We start from the raw sequence: 13,151 nt of genomic DNA, 5'->3' as shown, positions 1-13,151 counted from the left end.
CCAGGAGTAGATGGAGACACAGCCGATGGCAGGCAGAAACAGCTAATTCTAGGTTTTGTCCTCATCCTCCTCCATACTGAGTTTTTCAGGGTCAAGACTGAGAGGGAGGAGGAGGGGGGAGGGGGAGGGGGAAGGCAGGCAGGCAGGCAGGCAGGCAGGCAATTGTGCCAACCACCTGGACTGGTTGCAAGTAAGAAAGCAGGCAAGTGGGGGCTGGGTGAGGGCAGACTGAGGTTGATGGGGCAGGACCCCATTTGCCCTGATGGAACAGCCTTCACTGGGAAGAACATATCAACATCTCATTGGGGCTGTGGAAGACACCCTGCCTAAAACCCTGGAGAGCTGCTACCAGTCAGTGTGGACAGTACTGGGATGGAATGGACTAGCGATCTGATTCAGTGGAGAGCAGCTTTCTATGTTCCTATGTATTTTGCCCTTTCCTTTCCACAGCAAGTGCTCAACAAATCACCTTCTTTAGTATTCAGCATCTTTTGGAATTAAAATGTAAACACACTTATTTTAATGATCTGTAGTTCCCTGCAGCACACCGGTTCTGAACTTAACAGAATATTTATCGGAATGCACCACAAGGTTTGCACCCCACAGCTGAGGTCGCAGGCTTGTCATATCAATATGATATACATAGTTCCCCTGTGCATGTTTCATTCCGCAAATGTGATTACATTAATGCCACACTGCCAACAGGGTCTTGACCCACGGCCATTATTTCAGAGGAAGCAAAATTGGTTCAAAACGGTTCTCACAGATGGATTTGCAAAGGAAAGACAATTCCGAGAATCACCGGGCATGTGGTGATTAATATAATAGCAGCTGTGTGGTTTTAAGCTTATGTTTTATGTGCCATCTTCATTAGAAATCCTTCAGAGGGGGGGGGAGAGAGAGAGAGGTTTCACACTTTTGGTGGTACTGTATACAGACTTTGGATTCTGGAGGGCTGCACCCACTACACAACATCAGAAAGTAAATCTTAAGAACACTTCACATATTACAATAAACGTACAAAGAAAGGGGAGCAGGACTGCAGCCATTGGCCCTGCCCTTGATGCTTATTCAGCATAATAAACTTCATGTGCAAAGTATATCCAGACTCTTTAGGAGCTAGGAGGGACCACTGGACTGGTGCATATGTAGGTTGCACATAGGAGAAGACTACAGACATGAATCCACTCTCCTTTCTCTGGCCATGGCCATTCTAACATGCAAAGCGGCAGTGTGACTGCCTTATTTAGCCAGAGGGACATGCTCATTTTGTTATGCAACCTTCCAAGGGCCACATGCCAGTGGCAGGCAGGGAAAGAAGCAAAACAGACCAGAACAGCAAATGTGAATTTCACCTTCATACAGCAGGCTAGTTTCTATACAAACTCTCACACCTCTCTCAGTTCTCCTCCATCCACAAGAGCAGGAGGCATGATCAGAGTTCAAGGACACATTCCAGCCAGGCAAAAACAAAGCAAGGAGGTGAAGGAGTGTGGGTTTGGAGGAGGTGTGGCCTAGGTGACCCTGAGGTGAAACAGAGAATCTGGGGGGGAGTGCACATGTGGCTTCTGAGCCTGAGGTTCCCTATCCCTGATGTAGCATGTCCTAGACATCCCAATGTTTATTCAGAAGTTAAGCCCCATTGAGTTGAGTAGGACTAAGGACACAAACACACCATACAATTAAATCTGTATTATAATACTTTAAACAAGTCATGGCTCCCCCTAGGGAATCTTATGAACTGTTAACAGTGCTGAAAGTTGTCAGGAGACCCCTATTCCTCTCACATAACAATTCCCACGTGTAAACTCCAGGAAGCCCACAATCTTTTCATGGCTACCCCGAGGGGAGAGAGCTGCAGATGTGGCAGCAGGCATGGAATTGGCAGCATCTGAAGCGGAAGAGAGAGATGCCAAGGAAGGACTGGCACGCATGAGGGGAGCAGCAGAGAGCAAGCTGCAGCCAGCACCCTGCAACTATGGAACAGCTCAAGGACCAGGTAGGCGCCCAAGCACAGGGGAAGCCAAGCTTAGTGGACTGAGCGGCTCTGAGCACAGCCAAGCTGGAGGAGCGGAGGCTGGAGGAGCAGAGAGGACCCTCGGAAGGGTTTGGGCGCAGGGTGCCATCGCTGGGCAGCAGATGTAATGGCAACCCACAGAGCGACCTGGCTTTTAAGACTGAGATGCAGTGTGCCCTGAAGGTGCAGGAGGGGGTGTGGCAGGAATCCAGGCAGAGAAGACAGACGGAGGGGAAAGGCAGCCACCCCAAGTTCCCACACAGTCCTGGTGAGGCAGCTGCAGCCCAGCACAGACCCCTCCCACCAGACGTGATGCAGAGGGACAAAGCCCACGCGCGGGTGCTTTCAAACGTTGACGTGGGAAAACAGAAAGAAGAGAAAGGCGTGAGCTGCCTCCCTTACAATGCGTCCAGCCACTTGGTGGAACACTGCCCCCAGAGGAAGAAATGGTGAGAGCAGGCAGGCACAGAGATGGGGGAGCTCAGAATGCAAACTGGAGCATGGGGAAAGGCGCAAGCCTGGCTGCCAGATCAGGAGGGGAGTAGCCAGGCGGAGGAGCAGCAACAGAGCCCTCCTGTAACACCCCACAGCACGGCAAAGTGATGGAAGTGAGTCTGCAGCTGCCAAGAGGCCAGACCCAGGAGACAGTCGGGCTTCTCTGCAGGGGCAGCAGCAACGATTTCCTATCGGTGGACTCTGCTAGGCAGAATCAGATTCCCCTTTTCCCAAGGAAGCTTCCCATGAGCGTTTTGACCATAGACGGCAGGGAATTGCAGGTCACGCAACAGACCCCCCTCTCTGAAGATGACAGTGAACAAGCACTCAGAAGTGCTAGCTTTTGACTTAATTGACCATGACCCTGTGGGCAGCCAGTGCCAGGGAGATCTCACCTTTGGAGATGCAGAGGGCAGGGAAGGAGGAGAACACCGAGAGTGAGCAGCCACTGTGGCCATCATGAAAATGGAAGAAGGAGAAACCTCAGTATCACACCACGTCGCCTCCCAAGCCAGGTGGAACGACGCAGAGACGGGGATGCAGGAAGAAGAACTGAGCCAACTCACCAAAGAGGACACTTTTACCCAGAACATACGGAGGGACTTGAGGGAGGGAGAGGGGGCAGGGGAAGGGCTTGCAGAGAAAGAGGGGTTACTCTTTAGCAATGACGCCCTGTATATGCCCCAGGACTCCCTCAGAGGGAAGATTCTCAAGCAAGATCATGACAACCCCACAGAGGGGCATGCAGTACACATCTTCACGAGGCTCACGCCCAGTAAGGCCAATCTTGGGCGAGACCCCAGAGCCTTCCCAGAGCAGGGGGAGGAGGAGATCGGGGGACCACCTAGTGAGGCATGAGTTGAGGGGTGGGAGACAGTACACCAGCAACTGGATGGAGACTTGGCAAGGGGCAATGAGGCTTACAAGGATGGGGCAGACCATCACAGAGGACTGGAGGAGGTCTTCCAGATAGGGGACAGGGTCTGGCTGTTGTCAGAAGGCCTTCCCATGGGGGGAAGGAGGAAGAAGCTGGCACCCAGAAGGCTGGGGCCCTTCAAGGTTCTGACACAGATCAACCCTGTCACCTTCAGGTTGTAAGTACTTACAGCAAGGAAGGTCCATCCCGTGGGTCACAGGTCTTTGCTCTCACACTTCAGGGAAAACCCAAGGTTCAGAGGATGTGACACACATCCAGCACAAGACGCTGACAGGAGGGAGGGGAAGGAAATCACACAAAAGACACCAGACAGAAGGGTGGAGGGAGAAGGCAGGAAAGAGGTTCCAGACAGAAGGGAAGAGGAGGAAGCCTACAGCGCCACAGCGAGCCCGGACTCCCAATGGGGGGAGGGGGGGTTAGAATGTCTGATGGCAGTGAGGACAGTGACGGGGGATGCTCAGAGATTCCGTAGCTGCAAAGCCACCACTGTGCCAACATGTGCTAAATTGCAAACTCCTGGTCCAGATTTATCACAGAATCCAAAGAATCAAGGTCAGCTCAAGCATTAGGTGGCCCTGAACAATGTGTCCTCTCGGCACTGCCTTCCATCAGGGAACATCTTGCTGCAGTAGCAGTAGCAGTGCTCCGCACAGCACTAGCCAGCAGTGCCTAGCTACCCTTTAATTTTTCCACATGCAATATGACCAAAGGTCAATAGCACTGTGAGAAACTTTAAGGGCAACTAGATCCAGCTAACCAATGTTGATCAAAACCAGGGGCAAGGCCTGAAAAAGCACAAAAGAGGGAAGCACTAGCAATGAGCCCTGCCAAAGTCCTGGGGTCCTGGCAACTGTTCATGGATGCTAAGTGGTGCAGAAAAGACCCTGCAGAGGTATCTTTGTGCATGAGAAGGAGACTAAGCAAGACGTCTTTCTGGTGAGGGAATAGGGATTCAAGGCTCCACATGGCTCCCTGCCCTCCTTCTCCATATCAAGCTGTCAAGGGGTTCTTATAATGCAAGCAGTTATGGGGGGGGAGAGATACATGTTTCATTTCCAGCTGCACACTCAGCTGTTCTTGACACAGAATTGCTTTAGAATGAGGATTTCTCTATTGATGCACAGTGTGTACCCAGATCCACCCTACAGATAGAGATTAACATCACCCATGATGATCAAACACCTGCTAAGTGTGTCTTTGGAATGCAGACAATGTGATTTTCATGCTCAGGCTCCACACAGGCTCATCCTTGTCTTTCCTCCTCCTGTAGAGGAAGCGCTTTGTGTTGTTTTCAAGGATGCTTTCCCTCCTCTTCTGCCATGCTTCTTATTAATATTTCACACCTGGAAATGGTCTGTTATGGCAGCTTCACGACTACAACACAGGCGCCAGCTCTTCCTATATTGACTGGAACTTCCTAAAAAAAAAAACACACACACATACAGAATGTGGACTGTTAACTCCATCTCACATGCCAGTCTGAATCGGGGGGGGGGGGGCAGGGAGAACTGCTGCCCTTTGGATGTTGTCAAACCCGAACTCCATCAGCTAATGGCCAAGGATGGTGGGAGCCCAGCCATGATCTAAATTAATTAAGAATAGCATATAATTTCCCTCTAAATACTATGTTGCTATTGCTAGGGCTATTGTTGGGGTGTGGGGGTGTTAAAGGAGGGCTACTACCTCTGGTGGGGGACACGTGGTGCTCCTTCATGGATAGTTTGGTCCCCACCCTGCACTCATTTCTCACCTGTGGCTCCTCAAAGCTGTCAGCATGTGACAGCAGCCAGACCCCAGCAAAGCCTGTGACTGGCCAGCTAAACCAGGTGAGGGCAGCCAATGGGTCTCAAACCCTCAGTGAGTTAGGGACTTCCCCTGCATGCAAAGAAAAGCTCCAGCGGATTGAGTGAATGAGGCCAATAGTGGGTCCGAAGGTGGTTTCTGCATGTGCTTTAGAGCGAAGTAAGAGGCAGATGGGGCTCGTCAACTTGGGAAAGGAGCCAGTCTTGGAGATGGAAAACTCTGACCCTAACACCCCCCTGCCACACACACAACTTTGCAGGATATCTTCAGGAAAAGAAAAGGCTAAGGAGTAAACCCTTCACAAATCCAGAATGGAATCCCTAAAGTGGCTTCCTTGTATGCTTCCTTCCAGCATTTCCTGCAGCCACCAAGCTAGAGCCAAATGTATTGCTCTGCTTGCCCTTGGACCACATCAGTAAGGCTGACAGAGGGGTCTTGTCACCTGGGCAGCCCAGGACCTCCATATACGCTACCCGAGCTTACGCCCCAGGAAGGTCACTTCAGTGCTGCTTATGCAATGGTTTGACTTCATCCCCTGAGGCACACTCTATTGAAGCATACAGGTGTCAACAACTGTGTGTTGGGGTAATGTAGAGATCAATATAAAAGTATAAACTGGGGTGCTCAGTAAATTGGAAGTTTGCGCATATCAACCAGTGAACGTGCATACTGTCCAAGTGCAGAATATGCACAGTAAGATACTGGTCAATGTGTGAACCAGCTGAAGGACCACTTGCCTATTCATTGAAATCATCCAAGCATGGTTCCAAATGCCCTCACTTTCTGGTGGTTAGGCCAGGAGGTGAGTGAGGACACAGCCTTTTCTGTGATGACATTCCAACAGTAAACACCTTCCCCAGAAATTCTCCTCTGTTGGACACTGTTTGGGCACCATCTGCACTATACATTTAAACTGTATCATACCACTTTAAACTGTCATGGCTTCCCCCAAATAATCCTGGGAACTGTACAGTGGAATCTCAGGTTACAAACTTAATTTGTTCCAGAGGTCCATTCTTAACCCGGAACCGTTCTTAACCTGAGGTGTGCTTTCACTAATGGGGCCTCCCGCTGCCACCGTGCTGCCGCTGGGCAATTTCCATTCTCATCCTGGGGCAAAGTTTGCAACCCAAGGTACTACTTCCAGATTTGTGGAGTTTGTAACCCAAAGTGTTTGTAACCTGAAGTGTTTGTACCACTGTAGTTTGAAAGTTGTTAGGATACTTTTAATCCTCTCACAGGGCTACAGCCCTCAGAGTAGTTAAACAACCAATCCCTCTTCCTGGGGAAACTCTGGAAATTGTAGCTCTGCGAGGGGAATAGGTGTCTTCCAAAAATTCTTAGCATCCTTGGCAAACTAGTCTATGGGAAGCTGTGACTGTCTGAAGTAGAATAATAGTGATTTAAATGTATAGTGAAAATGGGACCTTTTGTTAACCTGAGCTTCTTTTCAAGGATGTCATTCCTGCAATGCAGGAATCACAGCTAAGGAATCCCTGAAAGATGACCATTCAACCTCTGTTTAAAAACCACCAGTGAAGGAGAGTCCACCACCTCCCATAAAAGGCGTTGCAGTTTACTGTTGCTTATCTATTAATTGCCTTACAGAGTAACATAGACAAAAAGGTAGATCCCTGCCCCAAGACCCTTACAATGTAAACTTTGACAGGGGCGGGGGGAGGAAGACTTAGGCAAAGTAACTAATATGGGATAAATACAGTTACGCACACAGAAGTTCAGTTTCTGTGCAGAGTAAGGACTTAAAGGCTTGTACCAAAGGCTTTACAGGGTAATTGCGTTTGAGGCGTCTTGGGAGACAGGCTCAAGCAGAAGGGGCAGCCAGGGATAATGGATGGAAACATTTGAGGGAAAGGGAGACCCTGGACCAGCTGGGGTTGGTACATCTGGAGGAGCAATAGAGACAGGTGGGCATTTCTTGGTTAGTTGCAATAGGCAAGATGGTGTTGTGTTAGCAGGCTAGACCCACTCAGCCATGAAGCTCCTTGGGTGACCTTGGGCCAGCCACCATCTTCTCGGCATAATTTATCCCACAGGGTTGTTGTGAGCACAAAAAGGGGGGGGTTAGGAGAACCTCGTAAAGCAGCTTGAGCTACTTGGAGGGAAAGCGGGATATAAATGCAATAACAAGCAAATTACCTCTATCCATTCATTGTTTTGTGCATCATAAGATTCCACCGTATCCAGGTAGGTTTGTCCATCGTAACCACCCACTGCGTACAACCTATCTCCAAGAGGACAGATCCCCACAGCATCACGGGGTACGCTCAAAGGTGCTACAGTGGTCCAAGTGTCTGTTTTCGGATCATACCTAGAGTATTTATGTAGATCTTTTCAGTTATTAGTAGAATAGATAAATAAATAAAATAACTAAGCTTAAATGCCTCCTTCAGCTGCAGCACCCCATTGGAAGGGGCCATTTTGGTGATTTGGGCGTGGGAACTTGAAGAGGGTGAATTATATACCCAGTAGCATTCATCCTCATCTCTTATACTACATGCTACTTTCTCTTCCCCCTCTCCACCCCTGCAAAGTTCCTTCTGTTTCTTCCTCTCTAGACAGGACGTGTCACGTCCCACTTGTGCCCTCACTCTGATTTGGCTTCAGAGTGAGGGCAGTAAAAGGAAACAACATTTGCCATCTGGGGAGGAAAGAATCGATGGCATTGGGGCAGCAAATATACCTAGCAGCAGCAAAGAGTAATCGAAGAGAAAACAAAGGCACCCAGATTAACAGGCAGGAGTGGCACTGCTTTGGGAAAACTTCCCCCACACCCGATCCCCAAAATCTGAGCTGGTAAAGGTTCTCAAGTCTCCATATTGAGCCATGAGGAAGGAAGTAAATATAATCATGCTTCCTGCAGCCACAAGAGGGCACTCTTGACTTATGACCTAGTCTTTTCTTCTTAGTCACAATGTAAAATGACTGAGTTGAAGCATACAGCAGCAACAGTGACAGCCAATCACCCATTCTTTACTCCCTTTCCATTTGGAGGACATCAAGCAAATGTCTCAAGAAAAAGCCAAGCATTTATTGTTGTTGTTGTTATTATTACTATTTGCTGGATGGCTGTAATAATTCATAAAAGTGTTTTGGTCTGTGCACGCTTTAAGGAATTTTATATTATCAGCAATCTGCCTTTTGAAGAAATTGGTGGATTCTTAGTATAGGAGCCTTTTGCAGTTCTTGAAGTAGTTTGAGGTAATGTACAGTTTAATAAATCAAAGCTACCATTGCATGCTGTATGCCCATGGAAAGTGGGCATACAGCATACATTTGGAATTAAGAGTAGCAGCATTTGCTTCAGATAAATCAGGAGATGGGAAACCTCAGGCCCAAATTCAGACCTCCAAGCCTCTCTGCCTGGGCCTTAGGACTTCATCCCATCCACCACTGACTCTGTTTTGTATCCTCCTTGAGCAGGCATCCCCAAACTGCGGCCCTCCAGATGTTTTGGCCTACAACTCCCATGATCCCTAGCTAACAGGACCAGTGGTCGGGGAAGATGGGAATTGTAGTCCAAAACATCTGGAGGGCCAAAGTCTGGGGGTGCCTGCTCCTTGAGTGTTTTTGCCTGCCTTGAATATGTCCTCAAATACGGATCATGCTTCTCGCTACCACGGAAGGAAAATAAAGAAGAGTGTGAATATGTGTAGGACCTAGCCTACTGTATAAATTTTATATGCATTGTTGCTTATGGTCCTGCCTACATGGTATGTGGCCTCCAGAAGGTTCCCCTATCAGTTTACGAAGCGGCACACAGGTACTGTATGATCACTTCCCTAGTTTTAACTTTCATTCTTTGGGAGGCCCTCTAACTGCATCCCTAATTTTGTTAATTTTCTAAATTACTTTCTCTGGCGAATAATTTTTAAACACCTGATAAATCCAGCATGTTGTTTAAAACTAAAACATCTGTTTCGACACACAAAAGAAGATTCCAATCATTTAATTCCTTTATGTGGTGTGGCATAATGGTTACAGCATGAGACGGTGACCAGACCCCCCCCCCACCTGGGCATGAACCTCACTGGGGTGACATTGGGCCAGTCACCTTCTCTCATCCTGAACTACCTCATAGGGTTGTTGTGGGGATAACGTTGGAGCTGGAGAATATTGTATGTCACCTTGTCCTCCTTGAAGAAAATGAGGTTTATATACAGTACATGCAATAACAATTTTTAAAAATGCCCCACCTTTCTACGCAGTCGGAAAGCCGAGAACAGTGATTAGAAGCAGGAGCATCATGGCCACCCACGGCATAGAGAAACCCATTGTAGGTTGCAATACCAATCCCTCCACGCCGCTTTGACATGGATGCGCACATGCTCCACTTGTTTGTGTGGGGGTCAAAGCACTCCACGGATTTCAAGCAGGAGCTGCCGTCTCGCCCGCCAACAGCATACAACCTATAACAGCAGGACAAGCAAGACATGAAGGCATCTTGCCTGATTTTAAAGGAAGGACTCAGGAAGCATGCCATCAGTTCATCTTGCTCTACAACAAGGATGTAGAATACGTGGCCCTCCAGATGTTGTTGAACTCCCATCAGCCGTTGCCAGCATGGCCAGTGCTTAAGGGTGATGGGGGGGGAGGGGATGCAGTACAACAATATCCCAAAGGCCAAAGGTTCTCCATCTCTGGTCTACACTAACTGGTAGTGGCTCTTCAGGGTTAATCATAGAATCATAGTAGAGTTGGAAGAGACACTGAGGGTCATCTTCTCCAACCCCCTACAATGCAGCTATCCCACACAGGGATCGAACCTGAAACCTTGGCATTATCAGCCCCACAGTCTAATCAACTAAGCGTATCTGTGAGTGTTGTGCATACTTGCTGTTCAGTGCTGCAACCCCCACAGTGCTCCTTGGTGTTGCCATGCTTGCAACGTAATTCCACTGTCGGGCCTGAGGGTCCCATCTTTCCACCGTGTTAAGATAACTCCAACCATCATGGCCTCCCACCGCATACATTGGCCCTTCAAGCATTGCTACACCTTTGGATGAAAATCAAAGTTGGGAGGAAAGTAGTAGATATTAATGTAGAGACACATCTGTTTAATTATGTATAGTAGAGCCATATGGTGGATAACTGGCATAACAATCACACAACAAAACAAAACATCGAAATTCATGCAACAATACCGGACACGGAATCTCTGGGGCTGCAAACAGCCTGTGAAGCTTCATGGCTATGGAGTAGGGATCGGTGGAATGGCCTTCACTTGGCCCATGTCTGTTTCATACAGTGCGTTCCATCCCATTTTTACCTCTGTGTGTGTACTCATAACATTCTCTTTTTAATAATTACAGTGAAGAGGAGGGCTGGGAAAGCCCAGTAGCACACGTGGTTCTGACTTCCACCAACGCTGGATCCAAATTGTTGTGTTTGAGTTATGATAGGAAAGCTCTTAATGTGATCACTGAATCACAGTGGTCCATTCACACATGCATCTAATGTAAACAGATGGCTAGGAATATGTAGACCTGTTCTCAAGGTATGTGTAGACCTGTTCTCAGTTACAGGTCTCTGGAGAATCATTGCACGACAAGTGTATGTTTAATGTATGACAAACTGTCATTGCCAGTTTAAGTAGAAGATAATTTTGCAAATGCTCTTACCCAAACCATGTCTGTGGGTTGACATTGGGGGCATCACAGTCCAGGCTTTGGTTACTGGATTGAAACATTCGACTGTATTGGATGTTTTTAGGCCATCTCTTCCTCCTACAATGTACAGCTTGTTGTCAATCACAGCAACTCCAAACTGTAGCCGCCTTCCATTCATGGTTCCAATTTGGATCCAGCTATTTGTTCTCAAGTCGTATTTCTCAATGGTGGTAGTGCCTGTTGAAAATATATGAATAGTAAATTTGAAGGAGAATCTTACAGAATAGTGGTGGCAATGAACATTCAGTGGTATCGCTGACACTGTTTGGAGATAATGAGCAGCCAATTTTAACCACTTATATAACTGAGATATCTTGAGGATTTGTACGTAAAATACATGGAAAGTATTTGTGCTTGAAATACATGGAAGTGCAAGGCACCATTAAATATTTGGTGGTTAAGAAGATTTTTGAGAGTTAGCTTCAAGGATAAGAACTGGTCAAACTTCTAAAATTATGGTGTGGCAATGTGTATCAGTGGCAAGTAACAGAGTGTGGAAAATGAACTACATGCTTATAGTTGCATGCAAAAATAGGTTGAAAAAGTAGAGTGGTGAACACTCAAGACTTGTACCTTGTAGCTAGGGATATATTAACAGACTGAGTGGTGAATGGTGTTTTTTGTTTTTTAAAAAAGCTTTGTAAAGGCTTAAAAAAAAGAGCAGGATCAGGCCAACCAGATATCTATGTGAAGCCCACAAGCAAGGCCTGAGAACAGCAGCCATCACAACTAGTAGGCACTGATAGTCTCATCCTCCTGAATTTCTCTTTTAAATCCCCCCAAGTTGGTGGCAATTCCATTGTTTAACAGTGAAACAAGTATTTTCTTTTGTCTTCCAACATTCAGCTTCATTGAGTGTCCCTGAATTCTGAGGTTATGAGAAAGGGACAACAAACTTTACTCTCTCCACTTTCCATGACATCCATAATTTTACCGACTTCTAGAATTTCATCTCTTACCTGCCTTTTCTCTAAACTAAAATGCCCCAGAAGTTGTAACCTTTCCTCAGAGGGAAGTTGCACCAATCGCTTGATGGTTTCGGTTGCCCTTTTCTGAACCTTTTCCAGCTCTACAATATCCTTTCTGAAGTGAGGCAACCAGTGTTGCTATTTTCAACTGTGAAATTCCAATTAATTCTAATTCATTCCACTCCTGTCCATTCAATTCTAAAGGTCAGCCACTAAAGCAAAGATCTTAAGGCTCGGACTTCAGCTTCAATCTCCTATGTGTCCATTATGATTGCACAAGAAACACAATGCAATCCAAACCATTTTCTCCTCTTCATCCTGAGGATCTAAAGTGCTGTGTGCTTCCCCCCCCCTTTTTTTTTTACCTTGGGAGCGGTGTGAACAACTGTATCTGAATAATGTTAATATTCATTCCATATAACGAAATGTAATATGGTGGCAAGACAGCGTGTTTGAAATTAGTTCAAACATCCAATCTTGCTAGCAATTTCTGCAGTAGCAAGTAACACTACAATCTCTTTGAATAATTGCTTTTCTGTGGGTCGTATGCTGTGGGTGTAAGGTTAAAGTTTCTGCAGGTAGCAGCGGAATATAAACCTATTTGTTCCCTTTTTTTAAAAAAAAAAGCGTGGCACTTTAAAAGTGGCAGATGGAATCGGATAAGCTTTGGTTTATAAGTGAATTGCTTTATCTTACAGAGTTTACACCTGCATTCCCTGTTGAGGATTCGAAATACTGTATGCAGAATTAGCAATACCTGGTGGAGGGGGCACAGGGCCATAGCTTGGCGATGCCAACAGGTGTGAGGTATAATTTGGAGCAGGGCTTTTAGTGTGGCTGCCCTGTTCTGTGGAGCATCATTCTTGTCAGCTATTTGCACTTTCCAGAAACCATTTAAGACCATCTCAACCTGACCCGCTTTCCCATTGGGATGAATGGGTCTTTATCATGAGTGTCTACTTTGTATGTTTTTGTATTTTTATCTGTTTTAAAATATATTTGGTGTAAATTGCTTTGAGACAGTTGTTTATAAGGATATTAAATCAATAGTAAAAATAATGTGAAGGTAGATTAGGAAACACAGGAAGTTGCCTTCTAATTAAGGTGGGGTGGTTGTGGTGGTGGCGATTATATTAAATTATGGGCCTTCCACGCACATTATGTCTCAAGGCAGTGTACAAAATGCAATAAAATACAAAATAAGCATACTTCCAGCTGGGAAACAAAAATGTCTTCAACTGTTT

General features: G+C 46.7%; 1 protein-coding gene across 1 annotated transcript in view; it reads right to left on the bottom strand.

The window, feature by feature from the left end:
- Positions 1–1,679: 1,679 nt before the first annotated feature.
- KLHL4 (kelch like family member 4) overlaps positions 1,680–13,151 on the bottom strand; it is a 42,605-nt gene continuing 31,133 nt past the window's right edge. The window contains exons 7-11 of the mRNA XM_035113939.3: positions 10,892–11,116; positions 10,104–10,266; positions 9,467–9,679; positions 7,410–7,581; positions 1,680–4,866 (exon numbers count right to left, since the gene is read on the bottom strand). Of these exons, the coding sequence (XP_034969830.1) occupies positions 4,807–4,866; positions 7,410–7,581; positions 9,467–9,679; positions 10,104–10,266; positions 10,892–11,116 (833 nt within the window). The 3' untranslated portion in view covers positions 1,680–4,806. The remainder of the gene's footprint in view (positions 4,867–7,409; positions 7,582–9,466; positions 9,680–10,103; positions 10,267–10,891; positions 11,117–13,151) is intronic.

This window comes from Zootoca vivipara, chromosome Z2 (genome assembly GCF_965207765.1).
Source record: "Zootoca vivipara chromosome Z2, rZooViv2.hap1.1, whole genome shotgun sequence".
NCBI classification, from domain to species: domain Eukaryota; kingdom Metazoa; phylum Chordata; class Lepidosauria; order Squamata; family Lacertidae; genus Zootoca; species Zootoca vivipara.
This window is presented reverse-complemented; position numbering and strand designations above follow the sequence as displayed.